General features: G+C 52.5%; 8 protein-coding genes across 8 annotated transcripts; 4 read left to right on the top strand and 4 right to left on the bottom strand.

Annotated features, from left to right (window-relative positions):
- Window positions 1-193: 193 nt before the first annotated feature.
- On the bottom strand, window positions 194-2941 carry PV07_00072 (uncharacterized protein). Its single transcript, XM_016386490.1, has one exon. The coding sequence runs from the start codon at window positions 2355-2357 to the stop codon at window positions 945-947; it is 1413 nt and encodes a 470-aa protein (XP_016253418.1). The 5' UTR covers window positions 2358-2941; the 3' UTR covers window positions 194-944.
- A 1155-nt stretch (window positions 2942-4096) lies between these two features.
- PV07_00071 (uncharacterized protein) lies at window positions 4097-9210 on the top strand. The gene is made up of 2 exons (XM_016386489.1): window positions 4097-7976; window positions 8031-9210. Exons 1-2 carry the CDS (start codon window positions 4788-4790, stop codon window positions 8547-8549), a joined length of 3708 nt encoding a protein of 1235 aa, XP_016253417.1. The 5' UTR covers window positions 4097-4787; the 3' UTR covers window positions 8550-9210.
- A 104-nt stretch (window positions 9211-9314) lies between these two features.
- On the top strand, window positions 9315-11084 carry PV07_00070 (uncharacterized protein). The gene is made up of 3 exons (XM_016386488.1): window positions 9315-10239; window positions 10342-10506; window positions 10637-11084. The coding sequence occupies exons 1-3, from the start codon at window positions 9445-9447 to the stop codon at window positions 10670-10672; spliced, it is 996 nt and encodes a 331-aa protein (XP_016253416.1). The 5' UTR covers window positions 9315-9444; the 3' UTR covers window positions 10673-11084.
- Window positions 11085-11473: 389 nt separating this feature from the next.
- PV07_00069 (uncharacterized protein) lies at window positions 11474-12926 on the bottom strand (the record flags this gene model as incomplete). The annotated part of the gene is made up of 2 exons (XM_016386487.1): window positions 11474-12674; window positions 12733-12926. The coding sequence occupies 2 exons, from the start codon at window positions 12924-12926 to the stop codon at window positions 11474-11476; spliced, it is 1395 nt and encodes a 464-aa protein (XP_016253415.1).
- Window positions 12927-13708: 782 nt separating this feature from the next.
- PV07_00067 (uncharacterized protein) lies at window positions 13709-16383 on the top strand. The gene is made up of 3 exons (XM_016386485.1): window positions 13709-13976; window positions 14032-14265; window positions 14315-16383. Exons 1-3 carry the CDS (start codon window positions 13961-13963, stop codon window positions 15037-15039), a joined length of 975 nt encoding a protein of 324 aa, XP_016253413.1. The 5' UTR covers window positions 13709-13960; the 3' UTR covers window positions 15040-16383.
- PV07_00068 (uncharacterized protein) lies at window positions 15004-16231 on the bottom strand. The gene is made up of 3 exons (XM_016386486.1): window positions 16016-16231; window positions 15697-15809; window positions 15004-15644 (listed from the first exon to the last, which is right to left on the bottom strand). Exons 1-3 carry the CDS (start codon window positions 16095-16097, stop codon window positions 15252-15254), a joined length of 588 nt encoding a protein of 195 aa, XP_016253414.1. The 5' UTR covers window positions 16098-16231; the 3' UTR covers window positions 15004-15251.
- A 22-nt stretch (window positions 16384-16405) lies between the features above and the next one.
- PV07_00066 (uncharacterized protein) lies at window positions 16406-20139 on the top strand. The gene is made up of 2 exons (XM_016386484.1): window positions 16406-16871; window positions 16919-20139. The coding sequence occupies exons 1-2, from the start codon at window positions 16470-16472 to the stop codon at window positions 19838-19840; spliced, it is 3324 nt and encodes a 1107-aa protein (XP_016253412.1). The 5' UTR covers window positions 16406-16469; the 3' UTR covers window positions 19841-20139.
- A 274-nt stretch (window positions 20140-20413) lies between these two features.
- On the bottom strand, window positions 20414-22407 carry PV07_00065 (uncharacterized protein). The gene has a single exon (XM_016386483.1). It carries the CDS (start codon window positions 22112-22114, stop codon window positions 20591-20593), a length of 1524 nt encoding a protein of 507 aa, XP_016253411.1. The 5' UTR covers window positions 22115-22407; the 3' UTR covers window positions 20414-20590.
- Between the last annotated feature and the right edge of the window lie 77 nt (window positions 22408-22484).

Here is a 22484-nt window from a genome sequence, read left to right as displayed (position 1 = left end):
CTCCTTGACTGGCATCAACGACCTGGTATGGAATGCATTGGTCTTGGATTGCGGAACCACCGGCGGTTTGTAAATCTCTGCGGGAGAACCTATAAGTTTTTTTGTCGGCTTTTTTCTTCTCTCTTGATGGTGGGCCCAACCTATACCCAGCTCGTACAGTGCATGAGGATACGGAGTGGATATTCTACTACGTCTGTATGGTACTTTCATCTTCCTTGTCCGGTCGGTTCCGATTCGGCGTCGCAGTCAAGGGCTGTCCGGTATCTACTATGGGTTGCCAATCCTTTGCTGGCCGACATGAGTCAACGACGCCTCCTTGTACTCGATGCGGAGTCATCTTGTAGCTAGTTGGTGTCGGTGGTGCATTATCACACAAGAGAGTGGGAGGGACAAGGCCAGCGGTCTGTGTCGGGACAATTGTACACCAGATGCGAGCGCGAGGCTGGACCCCTTTTGTTACAGCAACGCATGGCCAGAGAGGAGCCTGGTGTCTGGTGTTGAGCCATCTCTTCTACCTACGTGACTCTCGGGGTGACTTTGGTCTTATCGATGCAGCCATTCTCACAGCGCCTTTGAGTCGAATATATCCCCGATCCCAAATTCTTGTGTTGGACAGCATGGATATTTCGAGGTGAAGACCAGCACAAGAGCACCAGGCAGAGAACGCCGCAGGCCCTCTTCATGTCCCACCCAAGCAGCAAACTCGAGGGACTCTGGCTCTCCTTTCCGGGTTCAGCACTGCAAGTAGTATGCACTGGAGAGGTCTTCATGCCATCCTCCAAGTACTAACACGAACACGACCTGCAACGTGCCTTGGGGTGAAGCGGGGGGAATGGTGCTGCGACCAAGGCAGTCAGGATGACGGACTGCGGACAGTCTTCGAGACAAGCGAGGTCCTTGCAAGACATAACCGTTGTCATTCGACCGTGAATCCAACAACTGTTTCACCCAACCCCATTGAAATCGACGACTGCCCACCACTTCTTCCTCAAAGCCTCACTTACCATCGTCAATTCATCCACCCTCCCGGCCTTTCGATCCCTCGCCTGCAAGAACTCGCACACTGCATTATCGGCATCGCCTTCAGCATCATAGTAGAAGATTCCAGGCACGCTGTCCGGCGAATCAAACATCTGCCACGACCGATACTCCGGCGGCAGAGGCGGGAATTGACTCTTGGCCTCGCCGTTCTCGAGGCCCTGCACTTCCGGCAAGGACGACGCGTTCCGCTTGAGCAGGTCTTTCGGGTCGGAGCACATGTTCAGCTCGCCCGAGACAAGTGAGACTTGCTGTTTGGTCCATGCTCGGGGGATTCGTTTCTGCTCGTAGATAGACACCGCCTCGGGCACTGTGAGCGTCCCGCGCACGACTTCACTCAGCACACGGCCCAGGAAGACACCATCTTCAATCGCCGTGGCGGCTCCCTGTCCCATGTGGTTCTGCATACAATGCGCGGCGTCCCCCAGCAACACCACGGTCCGCGCCTCGTTCGACCACCGGTCCATTGGAGGCATGACGAGAAGAGGCCATCGCTGCGTGTAGTTGACCAGTTTGATGATGGATTGGATGGCGGGGCTGTAATCCTTATAGTATCCTCTGAACTCGTCAATGTCGACTTCTTCCATCTTCTCAACGTAGTAGTCCTTGCAGAACGATGTGACGACGTTGAGCTCTTTCCCACCTGAGAGTGGGTACGTCATTATATAGCCATTTGGGCCCGTCCACATATCCATCGTGTTGGTCAATATCGACGCCGCTTCGGGGGCCTTGGCCTTGATCTCATCGTATGTCAGCACGCCGCGGTAGGCGGCCACTTTGGAGGGAGCGCGAGGCTTGACCTCGGGAAACAGATGTTGACGGATCGTGGATTTGATGCCGTCACACCCGACCACCAGATCGAACGTGTAGGAGATCCCCTTGGTCGTGGTGACCGTCGCCGACTTTTCCGCGTACTTGAGTTCCTGGACCCGTGCTCCGACAATGATCTCCACGCCGTGGCGGCGCGCCGATTCGGTAAGACCAGCGTGTAAGTGGTCTCGACGAGCGATCAAGTGAGGGAACCCAGTCATCTTATGGACTCGCTTCGGATCGACTCTGGTCACCACCTCGTCCTTGACCCCCCACGTCCGCACCTCATCCACTTGGACCAAGTTCTCGCCAATGATCTCGTCCACATCCCAGCGGATGAGGTACTTTGAGATGTTGGAGAATATCTGGATGCCGGCCCCAATCTCGCCGAGCTCGGTTGCGGCCTCGAGAATCGTAACCTTGACTCCTCCTCGGCGCAGCGCAATAGCAGCGGCGAGCCCGCCCATACCGGCACCTATTATCCCTGCGTGGAGGGCGACTGGAGGCATTTTGGACGAGGGTCTCTGAAGAGCGCAGATCAGGCAACACCGGGGGTTTGTTGAGAATGGACGTCTGTTTCCACAACGAATCGGAGGACCTCGACAGCCTTACACAGGCGGCGGTTCACTCTCCGTTCTCAGGGTCCCCCAGCATCAACTGTTGGCAGTCTGACAGATGCACGGTGTTTCTGTATTGGGTCGGTGATTGAGCTGGCGCGCTCCACAATGAGCCGCAAATCTCACTCTTCAGGCTGACATGAGGAGCTGTAGGACTGCGCGGTGTGGACTCAGGCGTCTCGTGTTCGTATCCCGCAGATGTAGGCATTTCGTGGAGAGCTGAGGAGATGGCCGTCGTCGAGATTCGCTAGGGAGGCTGTCCAGGGGGGACGCCTGATGGGATTGAACAGAACAGAGAGGCGTCCGGATTTAGGCGACTGACCGAAAGGCGCTGACGGCCGACGCAGTAATTCATGTTATTCCATATTTGTGCAGTTCATACAAGTAAGTAATTTGTTTCAGGTTCGTTTGCGCCTCTTGGCCGCCCAGAGGAGTACTGAATGACATGTCCGCAACCTACGGCAGCATGATTAAGGAGCAACGATTTGACTACAAGTAGGAATGTGTGGCATCTCGAGTCGATTTTGACCATTGAAATACTCGTAGATGACTACCAAGTTTTCAGATTGACGCAAACCTGTCTGTTAGGCCCATCGCCACGATTTGGACCAGCATCCTTCAGGGCCATTCCTCCATGAAAAGAGCGCAATGCTTGGATGCTTGCTTCCCGATCATTCTCGTAACTTAAACTTTGTGGCACGCGACTTGTATTCCTGAAGCCCCTGAAAAAGCCTCTCTCGGTTACGCGAAACGGGACCTCTCCCGGTGCTTGCCCATGCCACCGGTGACACGAGTCAAACTCGTCCAGTTCCAGTGTGGTATGCTCTTTTGGCAGAGACAAAAGACACAAGAAGAGTCAGCCATGGCCTCGCCATATCCTACCGTGTTCAAGGCTCTCTGTTCAAGTACTGTCTTCATTTCAGATCGAACATTCCCCGAGGGCGGGGCATAAAGATCCAGCGCGGCGCGGGTCAGGGCAGGGCTCAGCCACCTCCAGATTTCTGCGTGTCGCAACTCGTAAGGCTCGAGACGAACGGAAAGACAAGGTTCCGATGGACACACAAGAGGAAATGAAGGCATGTGAATTTCAGAATACGCGTAATTGACGCGAGCGAAGAGTGTGACCCTCGTATTATTGACCCTGGTGGATGGCGTAAACCCCCCTCTTCTACTCGTATGCCGTCGAGACGAGCAGCTGTACCGGTCGGGTCTAGGCAAGGCATCAAGTGGATGGGGGGTTCAACGGGCGGTGCTCAGCCCGGACAGTGGTTTAGCTGAATCGAGGAAAATGGATGTCACTAGCAGCTTGCAGAGTTGGCGAGGCGAAGGCAACGGAATTTAACTGTCTATATCAGACGAGGCGAAGAGGGTCCAGGGAGCAATAGTTTGAATGGTGGGCGGCGAAGGGCGGTCGATGCGGGCAGAAAACGAGACACAAGCGAGGGAGCGACAGCGAGAGGTAGAGGCAGAGGGGAAGGTAGAGGGAGAGACAGAGAGAACCGAGAGTTGTTAGAGCAAGACACTGAGACTGAGGCTGGTGGGCTTGGACATTGGGCACCTACAGTAGTACCGAGTACTGTACCTCGCACCTCAGACTCCTCACATCTTGCGCCCTCACACTCAACTTCCAAGGAATCTCATTTACTGTAACTCTCCGTATACCCACCGCCCAGTGCTATCTTCTGTCTCATCCTTTCTCCTTTTTGGTCGAGGCTGGACTGTCTTCTGTGTGTGGGCTGACCGTCGTCCCCTTCATCCCACGTCCGCTGTCCTCAGCCCCCCCAGTGGCAGCATTCTCTCGACCAACAGCTTCGTGCAGATAGCCGCTAGCGAGCGGCCCAGTCAGCCTGTTGCTCTGACCTCTTCGGCGACCTCAAGAGTCTGGCTCACAGGCTCGTGCGGCTTGCTTTTGACCCTTTGCCCCTCTGAACCATCCATCAGACATCCAATCGGGCGGGCTATCGAGCCCCTGCTCCCACCCACTCCTCCCAATTAACCCAACCAGCCCGCATAGAGGCCAGAGACTGCAAGCGTGCTCCGTCCTACAGACCGCAGAACTTCAGATTCGCACATCATTGAACCTCCACCAACCCCCAGAAAGACCTTTCTTCTCCTCCATCCAGGTCATTTCATGTGTGACACGACCGTCGCTATTCCCGCCCTCTAGATTCCTCCACTGACGACGAATGCCTAGCCCTCTGTCCGCTTGCCCACGTTTTGTCGCAGCATTCGAATATGCAGAGCCTGCCCGCCTTGCTGCGCTCTGAAAGGCAACATTTGGCGCTGCAGACCCTCTCCGAGAGTCGGTGAACCACCGGGGCAATGTCAGCGTCGCGCAGAGGAACACAAGATTCGACGTCGCAAGGTGCTTCAGCCAAATCAGGCTCAGTCCTTGCCGCCGCCTTTCAATACACCGAACCGAGTCGACCTTCCCACTCCGCCTCCCGGTCGAGATCATCAAGCGTCCATCAGGCGGGCATGAGCGGTCTCTCGCCGCGTCGCCGTGCTCAGCAGGCTGCTATGAACAGCTACGTCGCCAGCACTGACCTTCCTCCGCATCCCCCACCCATCTTTGTCCGTGCCCTGTACAACTATGAAGCCGATGACCACACCAGCTTGAGCTTTCGTCAGGGAGACATAATCCAGGTATTGACCCAGTTGGAGAGTGGGTGGTGGGATGGCGTGATCAACGATGTTCGGGGCTGGTTCCCCAGCAATTATACCGCCGAGATCACAAATCTGGATGAACTGAGCGAGGCGGGACTAGCAGGCCACGACGAGAGTGAGACTGGATCAGGCACCGAGGAAGACTATGATGAAGAGGAGGAAGATTCAGACGCTCACACTCAAGATGAGGACTCGGACTTGCCGATTGAAGGTGGCCATTCCCAGGCTCAGGAAGAGGCGGCGTTTTGGGTTCCCCAGGCGACTCCAGATGGCCGATTGTTTTATTTCAACACCTTGACAGGTGTCAGTACAATGGAACTGCCGTTGGAGACGCCAACAAGTTCGGATGAGAGCGGACCACGCGATCGAAACAATTTTCATGTGCCAGAGCAAACAAGGGCGCCGCCCGAGATGATGGCAGGAGGTTACGCGCAGAATGAAGAGGACTATGACGGATCTGCCTCTGAGGCTGACGGTGAACAATCGTTCTTGTCTTCACGCAAAAAAGGGTCCGGTTCTATGACTTCTGCCAGTATCTCAACCTCAACCTCGATGGATTCTCTCAACGTAAGTTCCGTCAGACAACTTGGAAACCAAATAACCAATCCTTTCTCCACCACTTTTGACTCTCACCTCAACATGTCAATGGTGCTGCCTCCTCTTGGGACTAGCTCGACTTCGTTCGCTGTAGGACTGCCGCCAAAACTGTCCAAATCGCCCACCCCCCGATTTTTCCTGGACGACGGAGGTGTCACTGCCGTCACATGGAACATCTTGGTAGACAATATGCGCACGGCCATTGAGGCGTATCGTCATGCAATTCGCGCACGAGCGCGCGCAGACTACGTTCGAAGGGCAGAAGACATCTCAGATCATCTTCGCATGTTGCTAGCCGCAGGATCAGGCACTACGGATAATCACTCGGGAAACCCCTCGATAATCTCGTCGAACAAGGCTCTGTACCCTCACTTTCGAGAGATGATGTCCAAGTTTTCCAAGCTCGTCCTGTCTTCGCATATTGCCGCCGCCGACTGGCCGGGACCTGACGCATTGACGAAATGTCTACAAGAGGCCGATGGTGTGATGAATGGAGTTTATGGATATGTAGAGGTGGCCCGACAACAGAGAGGAGAAGAGATTCCGCGGTTGTTTCCTGGCTTTATCATGGGCAGTACCGTTGGAGGGAACTGGCGGGACAACAATATTGAAAGCCAAACCAATTTGGATGAGGTTTCATTTATGGATTCCAATGACGAGATCGGCTGGCGACCATCGGAACCACTCGACGTAAACCTACTTCGGCGCATCGAGGATTCCAAGAAGACTTTATCAGCTGCAATCCGTCGGCTTGAGGAAGTCCTGTTACTCACCGAGAAGATCGTCACTCCTGCGCGGCTAGCTGCCATTGGAGATACGGTCTGTCAAGGAGCAGGTCTGGTTCTCGAACAATTTCGACCTTGGATCTCCCACGTCGAATCTATCGATCTCTCTGTGCTGGGAAATGTGTTCCAGAAACCATCGTTGGTGGACTTTGGATCTCAGAAGCAAAAGGCTTACGACTCCATTGGTGAATTGGTGGCAACTTGTCAGGCTGTCACTACGCCTCTGCCGGACGAATGGGCTGAAGTGCGTGGCGAATCGCTGGATACTCGAATCAACCACGTTCGAAGTGCTTGCCAGCAGCTTGATACTCACGTGGCCAATGTGGGCTACGCATTGGAGCTATTGCTCCCCGCTACCTCCCTAAACCCGGCCATGGCTACCAACAAGCGGGAGAACCGCGTGACAGACGGAGGCGAAACCTACCAGACTCACCATCTTCGGTCCGATTCGAAGCATGCGGCCAATCTGCGACCTGCGCTGGCAGATCTCGGTCAGTCAAAATCATACACGCTTGGTGAAGATCCAATGGCAGACAAACTGCGCCGACCACCGACCAAAGACAAGGCAAGACAATTCTTTGGACAGATCCCTCCGGATCTGAACCCTGTTAAAGCCACTATTGAACCAAGCTTTCCTGTGGATGAGGTCCCGTGGTATTTGCAACTCGATCACGCCGACGAGGTTACTTATGATACCAAAAATGACCCTCCTCAAGTCAAAAGCGGCACCCTTACTGGACTTGTCGAGCAACTTACTCGACATGATCGGCCGGATACGAACTTTACAACAACCTTTTTGCTCACTTACCGTTCTTTCACGTCAGCTTCGGAGCTCTTTGAGCTTTTGGTAAGGCGGTTCAACCTTCAACCACCTGCCGGCCTGAATCGAGACGAATACTCGATTTGGGAAGAGCACAAGCAGAAGCCAGCAAGATTTAGAGTACTAAACATCCTCAAATCGTGGCTGGAACAATATTGGATGGAGGCGGACGATGGCAATAGTCAAGCATTGCTTGAGCGAATGCTGGCTTTCGCGAACCGTACATATACCACGACTAAGATTCCACTGGCAAAGGCTTTGACAACCATCATCGACCAGCGATTGAAAGGAGGAGAGGCGTTGTCCAAGAAGCTTGTGTTGACCCTCACCAATTCCGCGCCGGCCCCTATCTTGCCCAAGAACATGAAGAAGCTCAAATTCCTGGACATTGATCCTAAAGAATTTGCGCGGCAGCTGACCATCATTGAATCAAAGCTCTATGGCAAGATCAAGCCTGTAGAATGCCTGGCCAAGACATGGGAGAGGAAGAGCAAGTCGGACAGCAGCGATACTGCTCCAAACGTGCAGGCTCTCATCTTACATTCAAACCAGTTGACTAACTGGGTTTCTGCCATGATTTTGGGGCAGTCAGAGGTGAAGAAGAGAGTGGTCATCATCAAACACTTTGTGCTGATTGCTGAGGTGAGTTGTGCTACGCCTGTTTCGACCTTGTACCAGTACTAATGTGCTGCACAGCAATGCCGCGTATTGAACAATTTCTCGGCTGTGACGGCCATCATTTCAGCGCTCGGCACTGCCCACATCGTCCGACTGAGTCGAACATGGCAAGCTGTCAACCCCAAGACCAACGCAATCCTCGAGTCGATGCGCAATCTGATCGCATCTTCGAAGAACTTTGCACTTTACCGCGAAACACTGCGCCAGGCAACCCCGCCGTGCATTCCCTTTCTGGGTGTCTATCTGACCGACCTGACGTTCATTGAGGATGGAATCCCGTCACTTACCAAGAACACGGAGTTGATCAATTTCGCTAAACGGACCAAGACTGCCGAAGTTATTCGAGACATTCAGCAGTATCAGAATGTGCCTTACAGTCTCCATCCAGTCCCCGAATTACAGGAGTGGATTTCCGATAACATGAAAAATGCCGGAGACTCCCACGACGACATGTTTGCTCAGAGTCTTAGGGTTGAACCCCGCGAGCGAGAAGAAGAGAAAATTGCGCGGCTGCTGTCCGAATCGGGGTTCCTGTGAAATGGGAGATGCACAAAGGTTGAATCTACCGTCACAATTTGTTTTTGTCCGGAACAAAAGCATGGTTCCTCCGTGATAATACGGCTTTCGCTATACAGACGAGTTCAGTACCGCGCACCGCACACCGCAGCACAGCTCGACGTCGGGCACGTTGCGTCCCACGACTTGGACACCCAAAGACATGAAATCAATTGGCGCACGGCCTGGGAATAATGATGGCAAGCATATGGTGTTACGATGAAAACATCTGGGATTGGATTTGGATGAGGAGATATGTGCCCACGTCAAGTTAACGAAGCTCTGCATGCTTGTGAGTATGGAAATCTGGCTGCATTGGGGATTCTATTGTGCTTATGATAGCTGGAGTTTCTCGTCTTCCCCCGGACCGGCGGCGTCCTTGTGGCTTTGCTGAAGGGGCGAGCTTGGGAGGTGCATGAACATGCGGTAGTCAGGATCATGATCATGGGGCCCTGCAGAGGATGGACACAGAGGGCCATTTCCGTGGATTGGATATGGGTGGCTTTGTTCTTCTCTCTTTCTCGGCGCCCTTTTCTCTCTGTCCGGCTCGCTCAGGTACGCACCAACAGCTTTTCGTATAGATCATATCAGCACCTATATCGCAAGCATGTCAATTTCTGATACAAGGCCGCCGGCTCCTTTGCCGCTTATGGCCGTTGATCGCCTTTTTCCCGACATAATAGTGAACTACATCTGCTCCTCGAGACAGACAGACAGCACATTGGCGTTTCTCCGCCTCGGCGACAACTCCGCAGTTCTCACCCACCACCACCACCACCACCAGCAAGTTCCAATGCATCTCTGACTCTCGTTGACCTCTATTTCCCTGGACCTGACACCCCCGAGTCTTACACATCTCTCTCAGGTGTCTCTGTACATGCCTTCCCACCTTACATCGACCCTCACAGCTCTCACACGCAGCTTCGTGCCAGCCGCCGCGCGCAGACCTTGGATAACTACTTCCCCGCACCACTTGATCTCGCTCTCATTCTCTGGACCGCAGTCCAAGATCTCCCTGCAAGCGATACGCAGCATGTCCTCCTCCTCTGCCATGGGCAAGCGCCTCTCGGGCAAGACCATCCTCGTCACCGGCGCCTCCTCGGGCATCGGCCGCAGCGTCGCCCAGGAGTTTGCACGTACATCGCCGCAAAACCTCAAGATCATCATCACTGCCCGCCGGGTCGACACGCTCAAGCAAGTGGCCGCCGACATCAACAAGGAAGTCGGTGACGGGGTCAAGGTCTTACCCGTGCAGTTGGACATTTCGAAACCCGACCAGGTGAATAGCTTTGTGGGGAAGCTGCCCGAGGAGTTCAGAAACATTGACGTCTTGGTAAACAATGCGGGCTTGGTCAAGGGCATGGATAAAGCGCCAGAGATCAAAGCCGAAGACATGGACGTCATGTTCGCCACCAATGTGACTGGCCTCATCCACATGACCCAGGCTGTCCTGCCCATCATGAAAGCCAAAAAGGGAGACAACGGAGAGGACATCGGAGGCCGAGGCGACGTCATTATGATCGGTTCCATTGCAGGGAGGGAGGGCTACCCTGGTGGAAGTATCTACTGCGCTACCAAGGCTGCCGTGAGGACGTTCACAGATGCGCTGAGGAAGGAGTTGATTGCCACCCGCATAAGGGTGATCGAGGTGGACCCAGGGCAGGTCGAGACTGTATGTTTCCCCCCTTTCCTCCTTGGACTTTTTCCCTCCAAAAACGTTCGGGCAAGAGTGGTTGATATGAGCCCAAATACTGACCATCCTCGCGACTCACAGGAATTCTCCATCGTCCGCTTCTACGGCGACAAGGCCAAAGCCGACGCCGTCTACAAAGGCGTCGAGCCGCTGACACCCGACGACATCGCAGAGGTTGTCGTGTTTGCTGCCGGACTGAGGGAGAACGTCGTGCTTGCGGACTCTTTGATCTTCCCGAACCATCAGGTCAGGCTCTCACCCCGTTCAGCCCGATTTGTTTTCATGGCATCTGTTCCGTGGCGTGGCGTGGCATGGCGAGAGCGTTCTCTCGAACAGCTGCTCTACAACATACAAAGTACTAACAACTTGAGTATAGGCTTCTGCGACAACCATGCATCGCAAGTCAACATAGCCGACGAGCCCGCTTCTCCAGGCACTGTTCAAACTCGGCATGGAGGTAAGCAGGTGAGCGTGTACCGATGGATCTAACCAGTCAGGCACTCTTCCAAAGTCCAAGAGCCATTTCCAAATCCCAGTGGCGTCGCGGCGGTTGCGTGAGGGGTGGAGGATGTGATCCAGAACAGACTTGATGCAATATGTACAGAATCTAAAAACATATAGACTTATACCGTTTCAGTGGAGCCCCGAAAAGACGAACAAAGATTCTAACACTAGAGAGGGTCTGGATTCTGGAACTTGACGGTACATACGTGAAGGGTGAAGCTCGTGCTTGTGTTCGCGTATGTTGTCTTCCAATAGTCAGTCCTTCTGCATCACTCGGTGATCATCGTGCCTCTCATGGGTATGCGTAAATGTCACAGAACAGCTACCGTAAGTCGTCCCAGCAATCCGGTGTTGCTTTGTTGTTGAAATACCAAGCCTAGCAGCTCTTCCCGATGCCGCATCGCATGGGGCGTGGAATATGTGCCATATGAGGACCACCGTTGGGCAGCATCGCCCCGTCTGCCAGGGTTGTGAGCGATACCATTTCTCACTCCTGACTTGGAGCCAGTCAGTCATTGCCGTCCCCATCGCTGTGCCATACCTTTACTGAAACTTTGCCGCCTTTGTGGAACCCCTCCTTGCGATTTTTCACGTAGTCTGCGCTCTCTTGGGGGGCTACTGATGTTTAGTCTTCCAGGAAATGGTTGGATGATGCTGGCTTAATTTTGGGGACAGTTTCTCGTGTCAAGGCATTTGGTGAATGTGGGTGTCATGCTTGCTGATCTTGACGCCTCGATTTTCCGGATGGTTTCTGGCTCTGCTGTTGTCTCTTCTTTCCTTTTATCTTCTGTTCTTTGCCTCTGTCCTGGTTCTCCTGGCCTCGCCGAAGCCCTATTTCAACGTTTCTGCCACTCTCTCTGCCCATACTCGCGCCCAGACTGTCGGAGCTACGGTCTCTCGGTTCTTGGTCTTCGCGCCTATCTCCGGATCGCACTGCTTGACTCCCGTGAGCATAACGTCGCTGGCGGTAGCTCTGGCCGTTCTTCCGCTGGCCTATCGGTTCGGGTGACCGCGACCTTCTCCGACCCTCTCCTTTCGTGGGAATGCGAGGCTGCACTGGTTTGGGATCACCAGTTACTCCAAGGGCAGCCAGACGTTCTTCTTGTTCCATAGACAGACCTATCGCGGCCGCCTTCTGCACCGAAAATATTGGATAATCATATTGATCACCGGCTGTTGATGAGTTCGATCGTCGGCGGTAAGCTTCAGGGACGTTGTTGCTAAAAGCAGTATCGTCTCTGTGCTGATGGAGCTCCTCAAATGCAATTACAGCTCCATGGGAAGAAATCTCTGCAAAAGCTGGATCGTCCTTGACAGAATGCCAATGTCTGGTGTCACGCACGGATTTGAAGAACGTGGCGTCCTTGATATTGCGGAAATATTTCGAGACAATGACTTGTTGCTGCGATTCCATCCATTCATTCTCTTCAATGGTTGCGCCAAATGCTTGTATCCTTCGTTGGACTGGTGAGAACCACTTTTCGGCCTCGATGCCAAAGTCATCGGGAAATTCGAGTGCTTTCAGATCATCTTCCGAGTGGACGTCATATTCTTGCGGACTTTCGTCTCGCAGCTCTTCGCGCGTGTTGAAGTGGCACTGATTGGACGGCGGGGGTTCCTGAAATGGTTTGTGTGAGAGCGGCACGGATTCAGGTCGTTCGTAGCCGTAAGTCGCACTCCAACATGAATCGATCAGCGCTCCTTCTGGTTCGGTTATCGGGATTCGAGGCATAGGCTGCCACAAGCGAGATGTGCCTGTCGGATATTCGGGACGAGTAGGGTCATTGTACCGCACTTGATTTGTAGAACGCGAAGTGCCCGACAGGTCGTGGCTCTGATCACATATATATCCTCCTTGGCTTGCCACGGCTTGTCCAGTGTGCTGAGCTCCTCGATTTCCATAAGATGCCCTGTTTGGGAAGATTGTCAACTTTTCGACTTGGTCAAAGGAGGCCCGGCTTCACGCACAGGGTATAATCAGTTTGTTGGCTGCCGCTGTCTTCATGGTAGTTGATCTGGTTGCCACATTCACCGCGACCGCCGCTCAGGATAGGGATTTTGCCTCTGCAGTAGCTACCCGCGAGGGCATCGGTATCGGATACAGGATCTGTCACCTCGTGAGGCTGCCATGGCAGTATGTTTTCGTGAGGATCAGATTCCATCTTGAGCCAAGGGGTGTGGCGATGGGAAAGCAACTGATGTTGTCCTCCGGAACAGGCAAGGCTGAACGTGAGAGAATAGGACTATCAAGAGGCAGAGGACTTGGTAGACAAGGGCCGTAGGAGCGGTGGGAAGCAAGTAGAGGATCATCGACGAGTTGTGTCATGGGTGGGAAAGCAGTGGATTTGACAGTAGTAGTTGGAGACACAATACTTGGATAGAAGCCTCGATCCCTAGGGACCTAAGACGAAATGAATGTCATGTTGCAGAACAGAGAACAAAGAACAGAGACAGCTGCTGGGCTTCTACACGCCCGGACCAGCCGCCCACAGAGGAGAGAGGAAAGCAGAGGTTGTGGAGATGAATGCTACTTGCCATTCTGTGCTATACTGTGAGAACGGCAGTCCATGACTTCTTGGTCTACGAGGCGGAAGCTGCTTGTAACCGAGTGTTGACGGTTTATTGCAGGCTCCTTGGAGGTTGTGAAGCAGCAGATGCCAGCAGCTAGTGCGGGATCGAGTTAGAGAGAAGGCCGCACCAGTGGGAAGGATCAAGGCTAAGGAGAACATCGGACGATGGGATATAGCCAAGGTGCCGGTACCTCGAGATGCATGATGAGGATAGTGGTGGAAAGTGAAGTGGCAATGAAGTCGAGGTTGGAGGGGAGAGAGTGAGAGCGAGAGTGTGGACAATTGCCCCTTTGAGGAAGAGTCGCGAGCCCGCAGCCTCTGCCGCCGCCGCGTTGTCGCCATCCATTTATTATTATGATTATTTCTAACCACCTCGATTCCTTGGAGCTCGAGTCTGCATGAATTCCCCGGACTCCTTGTTTCTGCTTCTTCTCCGCTGATGCCGCGTTCCTCACGCGCTTTCCCTCTGCAGGATTGCTAGCATTTCCCCGGCGTTGGGCATCATGACAGAACGGAGCGACTTCTGCAACGGTTCAAAGAATTCCTTTTAAGCGCAGCCCCTTGCACGCTCCCGTGCCCTCAAAACCCGTTGCGGCAACAGTGGCAGGCCTGGACAATCTTTTGCAATGCCTGGTCTACCTGGTAGGTCTTCCGAGGTTCGCAAAGAGAGCACATCGCTGATGACGCGATGCCGCAGCCAGTATTGATCTTGATGAATGCATCGCCCAACTGTACAAGAAAAACCTTCTGGCCGAATCCCTGATCGAGGCAATATGTGCAAAAGCAAAGGAGATGTTGATGAAGGAGAGCAATGTGGTCCATATCTCGGCTCCTGTCACGGTCGTCGGCGACATCCACGGCCAGTTTTTTGACATGTTGGAAATCTTCAAGATCGGAGGCTTTTGTCCAGATACCAATTACCTTTTCCTCGGTACGCGTGTGGCCTACGCATGTCCAGGCCCCTTGCTAATCCGCCGCAGGCGACTACGTAGACCGTGGTCTATTCAGCGTCGAGACGATTTCCCTTCTTGTTTGCTTAAAGTTAAGATACCCCCAGCGCGTCCATCTCATTCGAGGCAATCATGAATCACGAGGCGTCACGCAATCTTACGGCTTCTACACGGAATGCGCACGAAAATACGGCAATGCAAATGTTTGGCACTATTTCACCGACATGTTCGATTTCCTTACCCTGAGCGTGGTCATCAACAATCAGATCTTTTGTGTCCATGGCGGCCTTTCACCATCCATTCACTCCATCGACCAAATCAAAATCATTGACCGATACCGAGAAATCCCCCACGAAGGACCTATGGCGGACTTGGTATGGTCAGATCCCGACCCGGAGCGAGATGAGTTTTCGCTTTCGCCGAGAGGAGCTGGATACACATTCGGGGGAGATGTGGTCAAGAAGTTCTTGCAAGTCAACAGCATGTCACATATTCTTCGTGCCCATCAGCTGTGCCAGGAAGGTTATCAGGTCTTGTATGACGATCGTCTGAGCACAGTCTGGAGTGCGCCGAACTATTGCTATCGTTGCGGGAATCTGGCCAGTGTTCTTGAAGTCAGTGATGCGGGCGATCGCTACTTCAATATCTTCGACGCGGCACCAGAAAATGATATTCATCGAAACGAGCAGCAGCAGCAGCAGCAACAGACGCAGGGAAAAGATGGTCAAGGCTCTCACATTGAGTACTTTCTCTAGTATTTGGATCATCTGAATCGTTCGGTGATATTGAAGGCTCTAAGGCATCACGCACAGCAAAATCTCTCAAGCCCGTTGCGACAAATTCGTGGTCGACATAACTCTCGATTGCTGAAGGCTCGAGGGCATGGATCATCAGCATGACACAAGCTTCAGTTCCAAGCCGGCTATGCTGAAAAATGGATTTGGTGCCCTAAAAGGCGACTCCCCGATCACTTCCAGTCCTTGGAAATATCGAAGGACCAGTGGAACTCGAGATGTGTATGGTCGTCGTCATCCGCAAATCTGGTGCTTGCCTCGTAATGGCCACGAGCCAGCATGCCGGAAGGAGCCTCTTCTTCGGTGAACTTCTTTTCATATGTGGGCTTATCAGTGGTGTTGGGCGCAAAACTGCCAATCATCTCCTGGTCCTTGCTGACACGGATACCTTTTCGCTTGACAACTTGGATGTACTTGAGGCCGGAAAGGACCTGGTGGTGCACAGTGAAGATGGCCTTCATGCGGTACTTGCAGCCTTCTTTGATCGTGAATGGGTGTTTGTTAAGAGTTTCGAGGGCGCCGGGTTGAGTCAGATCGATGGTTATATCTGGTCGGCCTTCGACTTCCTTTGGTTCTTGTCAGACCCCGTAAAGAATTTGTGGGTTTGGATGGGCTCACCAAGGCAAGAGATTTAATGATGCATGTACGTGGGTCGTTTGGGTCGCCGATCATCGTGCCGGAGCCTAGGCCGAGTGATTCTTTCCATCGTTTCATGGCATCGTCGGTTTGGTCTGAGAGGAATCGAGGAGGTCAGTGTTTGGTCACAAAGCAGATTGAAAAGAGAACACGGGTCCTGTCTTAAGAGGCGATGGTGATGGTAGTTGTCTCAAAACCCCTCTGGACATTCTTGCATTCTCCGTCTTCCTTCTATCCGTGATGTTGACAACAAGATTCCATGCAGACACTCGTTGAGGTGGCGGACAGCAGGTCAACTCACCCAGTTTCTGATATTCCTCCAACGTCTTCTTCTCCCCCACCTTAAACCCTGGGGTGTGTTCGGCTTGCAGATCGTCCGCCATGTTCGCTGACAAGAGACGGTGTTATCGGTGCAGTGTTTCCAGCCACCAGAGTTATCGTCGTTGAGTTCTTTGGACAACTGTGCAACGACCGAGAGGAAATTGTAAAGTGTATGGAGGGGCAGGACATTTGAAACCGTTTCAACGCTGACCTGAGGCTGGAGCCCAAGGTCGGTGGGCGGTTTGTGGCGGTCTGGCCGCAGAATATCACGCTAGTGCCAAAGTAGAAAAGCGCGTCGCGTTCACGTCACTTGCCCGCTGCTCGAATGATTGATAAGTGATTCTCCGCGACTGTTCATTCCACCCTCCAACTATCACGTCCCATCACGTTTCTTGTCTGATTCCGGTTCTTTCTTCGACGACAAGATCGTAACAATGCCTGGACGCGTGGTCGACCAGCCCAAGAAGAGGGTGTTGACTGATACCACCAACACCCACAACGTCCTCAAATCCCCGCCGTCGGCGAAGAAGAGGAAACTCAACGGCAACGGGCTCAATGTTTCCTTCCACTCATCGCAGCCCGGCGCGAATGGTTTCAGATCAAAGCTGGGCTCGTCCCAGCCCAAGAGCCAGTTTGAAACCGAAGTCCTTGAGAAGATGACACAGGACATTGCAGGCTTGAAGGAGAGCAACTCGGAAAAAGATCAGCAGTGGGAGAGACCGAGTCTCGACGACTTCAACCCAGACTCGGATCCGTTGCGGTTCCAACAAATTGAGATTGAGGAAGGCACGTTGCACGGGGGAAAGATCGCCCTTAAGATGTTCGGTGTATCAGAGGTTTGTTGACCACTGCGTTGAACCGGCACCCGCTAACTAAACGGCAGACCGGCCACTCCATCCTCCTTCATGTGACTGACTTTCTTCATTACCTCTATGTGGCAGCCCCCATTAATTTCCAACGGTCAGACGTGGAAGGCTACAAAGCGTACCTCGAAACCCAACTGGCACAACATCAACCCACCATCCATTCCGTCCAGATGGTACTTCGCGAAAACCTGTTTGGATTTCAAGGCAATCAAAAGAGCCCGTATCTCAAGATCACGGTGACAGACCCCAAGTTCGTAAACCGATTACGAAGTGCGATAGAGGACGGACATGCCAACTATAAAGGGATGTGGAAGGGCGTCGAAAGCAAAATTTTGACCTTCGACAATATCCAATATGTTCTGCGCTTCATGATCGATACCGGTGTCGCCGGGATGTCGTGGGTCGAGGTCCCTCCACAGAAGTATCATGTGCTCCCTCAGCATGACCGCCAATCTAATTGCCAGATCGAGGCATACTGTCACTATCGGGATCTCGTCGCGCATGGACACGACGGTGAATGGGCGAAGATGGCACCGCTCCGAATCTTGTCCTTCGACATTGAATGCGCGGGCCGTAAAGGTGTCTTCCCTGAAGCCAACCAAGATCCAGTCATTCAGATCGCAAACGTGGTCACCAAATATGGCGAGTCGAAACCTTTTATCCGCAACGTCTTTGTGCTGGACACGTGCAGTCTAATTGTGAATACGAAGATATATGAACATCAATCGGAGTCCGATATGCTTATGGCATGGAGACATTTTCTTGAACAAGTCGACCCGGATGTCATCATTGGCTACAACATTGCAAACTTTGACTTCCCTTACCTCCTTGATAGGGCAAAACACCTCAAACTGACGAAATTTCCTTATTGGTCTCGACTGAAGAGTGTGGCATCTCATGCCAAAGACACCAACTTCTCCAGCAAGCAAATGGGTAATCGTGATACAAAAGCCACAAATACCAATGGACGAATTCAACTGGATTTACTGCAGCTTGTTCAACGAGACCACCAACTTCGCAGCTACACTTTGAACTCTGTCTGTGCTCATTTCTTGGGCGAGCAGAAAGAGGATGTCCACCACACCATGATTACAGAGCTATACAATGGAACTCCAGATTCGAGAAGACGATTGGCTGTCTATTGTCTGAAGGATGCCTACCTTCCCCAACGGCTTATGGACAAACTTATGTGCCTCGTCAACTACACCGAAATGGCTAGAGTCACGGGGGTTCCATTCAACTACCTCCTGGCTCGAGGGCAACAGGTGAAATTTATCAGCCAACTTTTCCGGAAGGCTTTGGAACAGCAACTGGTCATCCCCAATCTGCGAAATGAAAGCACGGACGAGCAGTACGAAGGCGCTACGGTCATTGAACCCATTCGAGGCTATTATGATGTGCCGGTTGCTACCCTGGATTTTGCATCCTTGTATCCCTCTATTATTCAAGCCCACAATTTGTGTTATACCACGCTACTGAACAAGAACATCATTGAGAAACTCGACATGAAAAAAGACGAAGACTATATTCTCACCCCGAATGGTGATCTCTTCTGCACTGCCAAAGTTCGCAAAGGACTTCTCACCCAAATTCTGGAAGAATTGCTGGACGCACGAAAGAGAGCCAAGAAGGAACTAGCCGTAGAGAAAGACCCATTCAAGAAGGCAGTGCTCAATGGCCGTCAACTCGCCCTCAAAGTATCTGCCAATTCCGTCTACGGTATCACTGGTGCCACAGTTGGGAAATTGCCCTGTCTCGCCATTGCCTCCAGTACCACAGCATATGGCCGTCAAATGATCGAGAAGACAAAGCATGAGGTGGAACAAAAGTACACAATGGCAAATGGCTACTCACATGACGCCCAGGTCATTTACGGTGATACTGATTCAGTCATGGTCAAGTTCGGCGAGAAAGATCTTCAAAAGACCATGGAACTGGGACAGGAAGCTGCCAACTTTGTCTCTTCCAAATTCATCAAGCCAATCAAACTGGAGTTCGAAAAGGTTTACTTCCCCTACTTGCTGATCAATAAGAAGCGATATGCGGGACTGTATTGGACAAATCCAGAGAAGTATGACAAGATGGACAGCAAAGGCATTGAAACTGTCCGTCGCGACAATTGTCGTCTCGTCCAAGTCGTCATTGAGACAGTCCTCAAGAAGATCTTGATCGACCGTGACCTAGATGGAGCGCAAGACTATGTCAAGGAAACTATTGCCAACCTTCTGCAAAACAAGATCGACCTTAGCATGCTAGTGATTACAAAAGCACTTAGCAAAAGCGACTACACTGCCAAACAAGCGCACGTGGAACTAGCCGAGCGGATGAAGAAACGCGACGCAGGCTCAGCCCCAGCACTGGGCGACCGCGTTGCGTATGTCATGGTCAAAGGCGCCTGCGGATCCAAAAATTACGAAAACTCTGAAGACCCGATATATGTTCTCGAAAACAATGTCCCAATTGACACAAAATATTACCTGGACAATCAACTCGCCAACCCTCTGGGCAGAATCTTCGATCCTATCCTTGGCGAACGACGTGCTAACTCCCTGCTTGCTGGTGATCACACACGCTCTATCTCCGTTGCCGCCCCTACGCTCGGTGGACTGATGAAATTCGCCAAAAAGACACAGACATGCATGGGCTGCAAAAAACCTCTCGTCAGCGCCCAAGAATCGAAGGGCGCTGTGTGCGAAAACTGCCGCCCCCGAATAGGAGAACTGTACACCAAACACATCAAAAAGGTCGGTGAATTGGAAGTAAGGTTTTCGAGGCTGTGGACGCAGTGTCAACGGTGTCAAGGGAGTATGCACTCCGAAGTGCTTTGCTCAAGTAGGGATTGCCCGATCTTCTACATGAGGATGAAGGCGAGAAAGGAGGTCGAGGAGCAAGGCAAAGAATTAGCAAGATTCGATGCCGATGTTGGAGCAATTTGGTAGAGATGGGGTCGCTGGATAGAAAATGGTGGGATCGAGATGACATGCTCGGCTGACAGCTGCGTTTTGGTGTTATTGACTGGGATGACGAGTGCTCTCTTCTGGACAAGCTGTCGTGCATCACCACAGCTAATGTGAGTAGTGGTGGTCCCAAGAGGGATTACGACGGGGATTTGAAGGGCTGGAGCACTCTGCTGGTCGGTGAACGACGGGCATCTGAGACCAGCCCTGGGGTTACATGGCATTTAGAATCAGCATTTGGCAATACGTACAAGTAATGAATGGAAGTCTTCCTTCCTCTATCGACATGGCCGTCCTGATTGACGCTCCGACTGACTGATGGAAGCCCCTGTCCAACTCGCCATATGCGCGTGATGAGGGTGAGACCTTTCGGCTCGTCATCGTCGCAGCTACCTATATGCGAAATGTGGAGCACTACCAGGAGAAGAAAAGGAAGACCAATATTACGATCGATATGAAGAAGATGCTTGGTTTGGGCTTGACGAGAAAGAGCAGAGTTCGGGGCTACAGACCGCTGCTCGACTGCACGCCTATGTGTTCGAATATTCATGAATACGGCGACATACAGATAGCAGGACGATGATTTCACTTGTCGTCTGAGCACCAAAGAGATTTGTTTGACGAAGACTTGTCAAATTAAGGAAAGCGCTTCGGAGCCTGCGCAGAGTTCCAACTGGTCCAGTTCCAACATATCTCATCTTCAAGGCTGAATCCACCGCTACCACCCACATGTTAGAGGTCGGGGTCGTCATCAACCAACTGTAACCTTGACAAAGTACTCCCTCCCTCGAAATCGTCCTGGAGCCTAGAATCGGCCTCCGACACTACATCCCAATCAATCCCACTCAAGTCATCGTGTGTGAATCCGTGATTCACTTTAAGAGCCTCTCTGCGCACCTGCATCGCCACAATTGCCACGCCGAGCGCATTCCATACATCTTGATCTCTCTGGCTGAAATCCAATTCAGCAATGATGCGGAGTCTATCGGGTTTGACGCTCGTGGCGCCTTGGAACGAAGATCCTGGGATAAGCGGAGACGCTGTTTGTTCTTTCTGGGGTTCTAGAGTTGACGTCGGGCAGGAACTGAGTGTGACAACGACGAGGACCGATGAGATAATGACGAAACCAATGAGAGTAGGCGATGTTGCATCATCGTCGACTACTCGAGTTTCATCCGTGTCACTCAAGCTTGGGCTATAGGTCTCGATGCTTGGATGGATATTCTGAGCTCTTTGATGCCGCTGCGAAAGCCTTTGTAGCTTGTTCGCAATCTCCTCCAGCGTCTGTAGCGTACTTCGACCTTTCTTCCTCGCAACGACAACGTGGACTGGGAGGTAGTTGGTCTTTGATGCTGGGCGAAGGCCGACATCTGTCAGAGCCCAGTAGAGATACCTTTTCACAGACTGCTCCAAAATCCTTTCTCTTGAGATTCCCGGGCTGACGTGGGTTCTATCTCGAATGTCATGGCCAGCCTCAAAGAGTCGACGGAGAGCATGGCTTGCCCTGAATTGATTGTCTCGGATGTTTTGAATGAGTGGTGGATCTGCCGAATTCTCGTGTACAAACACACTGATCGGTAATGTGTCGAAGTCGATCATCCAGTTCTGGGGAAGAAGGGCCTCGAAGCCACGATAGGCAAGGTGGAAAAACAATTCGCGTTCAGCCTGAGACCAGAGCCCGGAGTTCGCAGGTAGAGTCACCGCAGCCGCATGCCGTCTTGCTTCCTCCATCGTATCGGCATCTAGTGAATCTAGTTTTTGCCTTGCCATTGCTGTCGACACGAACGATATTGAATCATCATCATGGATTCTCGTATTTGCGTCTTGCAACATGTTAGGGTCGGCACGCTGTGTGAGCAAAAGCGTCGTCCGGTCTCGAGGGGTTGCCGGGGGCGGCATCAAGGTTCGATCCAGTTCCGCCTTTGTTCTTATGCCTGTGCTGGGTATGGAGGGACTCTGATCAAAATCACTGTCATTTCCGTATGGTATGAAAGCGTCCCGGTCCATGCTTATCGCACGTTTCTTAGTCTTCGGCCCAGAGTGATCCTCTTCCTCAGCCTTCCTTTTGCCCTTTCCATGACTGACGGAGTCATAGGACCCTGCACGCATTTCAGGACTCGGGGTGTAACCAGCGTCATTTTTTTGCGCTAGTGAGGCTGAGGTTGTCGGGTTGCTAGAGCGGGATAGAGCAGCCCTTGGCGAGCTTAAGAGGCCGGAAAGGTATCGAAAGGGAGAAGCAAAGGCTGATTTGGCCATGATAGCGAAGCAGCGCTGTCGAGGATTGCGAAGGATGTCGTGAAGATGGTGCAGGGAAGAGGGAGCGCAGCGATGAGCTGGCGGTGAGGAGCAGCTAATCAGATCCGAAATGAATCAAGTGGTGGATGTAGTTGGCTAGCCGAAGGCCTGTAGAGGTCGGACGCCAGGGCGGATGAGTCGCCGCAGCCTGAACATGGAAAGCATGACTGAGGAGTCTGTCGAGATGACCAGTTGCCGGACGCAGCGACCTAGTATCACCCTGCGCTTTGTTGGCTGGGGTGAAGTGGTATCTGGGATGTTGGAAACAGGCAGCCTTGGGCCGGTTTCGGTTTCAGGTTGACGTCGTTGGCATGCGCGCTGTCAATTGGCC

The sequence above is a fragment of the Cladophialophora immunda genome, assembly GCF_000835495.1.
Source record: "Cladophialophora immunda strain CBS 83496 unplaced genomic scaffold supercont1.1, whole genome shotgun sequence".
Taxonomy (NCBI): domain Eukaryota; kingdom Fungi; phylum Ascomycota; class Eurotiomycetes; order Chaetothyriales; family Herpotrichiellaceae; genus Cladophialophora; species Cladophialophora immunda.
The sequence above is the reverse complement of the archived record's forward strand: the minus strand, read 5'-3'. Positions and strand labels throughout refer to the sequence as shown.

Coding starts and splice junctions, on each gene's coding strand:
- PV07_00072 (XM_016386490.1), bottom strand. CDS start 2,357: ATGCCTCCAGTCGCCCTCCACGCAGGGATAATAGGTGCCGGTATGGGC.
- PV07_00071 (XM_016386489.1), top strand. CDS start 4,788: ATGTCAGCGTCGCGCAGAGGAACACAAGATTCGACGTCGCAAGGTGCT. Junction 7,977..8,030: donor ACTTTGTGCTGATTGCTGAG/GTGAGTTGTGCT, acceptor TGTGCTGCACAG/CAATGCCGCGTATTGAACAA.
- PV07_00070 (XM_016386488.1), top strand. CDS start 9,445: ATGCCTTCCCACCTTACATCGACCCTCACAGCTCTCACACGCAGCTTC. Junction 10,240..10,341: donor ACCCAGGGCAGGTCGAGACT/GTATGTTTCCCC, acceptor CGCGACTCACAG/GAATTCTCCATCGTCCGCTT. Junction 10,507..10,636: donor TGATCTTCCCGAACCATCAG/GTCAGGCTCTCA, acceptor ACTTGAGTATAG/GCTTCTGCGACAACCATGCA.
- PV07_00067 (XM_016386485.1), top strand. Junction 14,266..14,314: donor TACCAATTACCTTTTCCTCG/GTACGCGTGTGG, acceptor AATCCGCCGCAG/GCGACTACGTAGACCGTGGT.
- PV07_00068 (XM_016386486.1), bottom strand. CDS start 16,097: ATGGCGGACGATCTGCAAGCCGAACACACCCCAGGGTTTAAGGTGGGG. Junction 15,810..16,015: donor GGAGGAATATCAGAAACTGG/GTGAGTTGACCT, acceptor GATTCCTCTCAG/ACCAAACCGACGATGCCATG. Junction 15,645..15,696: donor TCATTAAATCTCTTGCCTTG/GTGAGCCCATCC, acceptor CAAGAACCAAAG/GAAGTCGAAGGCCGACCAGA.
- PV07_00066 (XM_016386484.1), top strand. CDS start 16,470: ATGCCTGGACGCGTGGTCGACCAGCCCAAGAAGAGGGTGTTGACTGAT. Junction 16,872..16,918: donor AGATGTTCGGTGTATCAGAG/GTTTGTTGACCA, acceptor ACTAAACGGCAG/ACCGGCCACTCCATCCTCCT.
- PV07_00065 (XM_016386483.1), bottom strand. CDS start 22,114: ATGGCCAAATCAGCCTTTGCTTCTCCCTTTCGATACCTTTCCGGCCTC.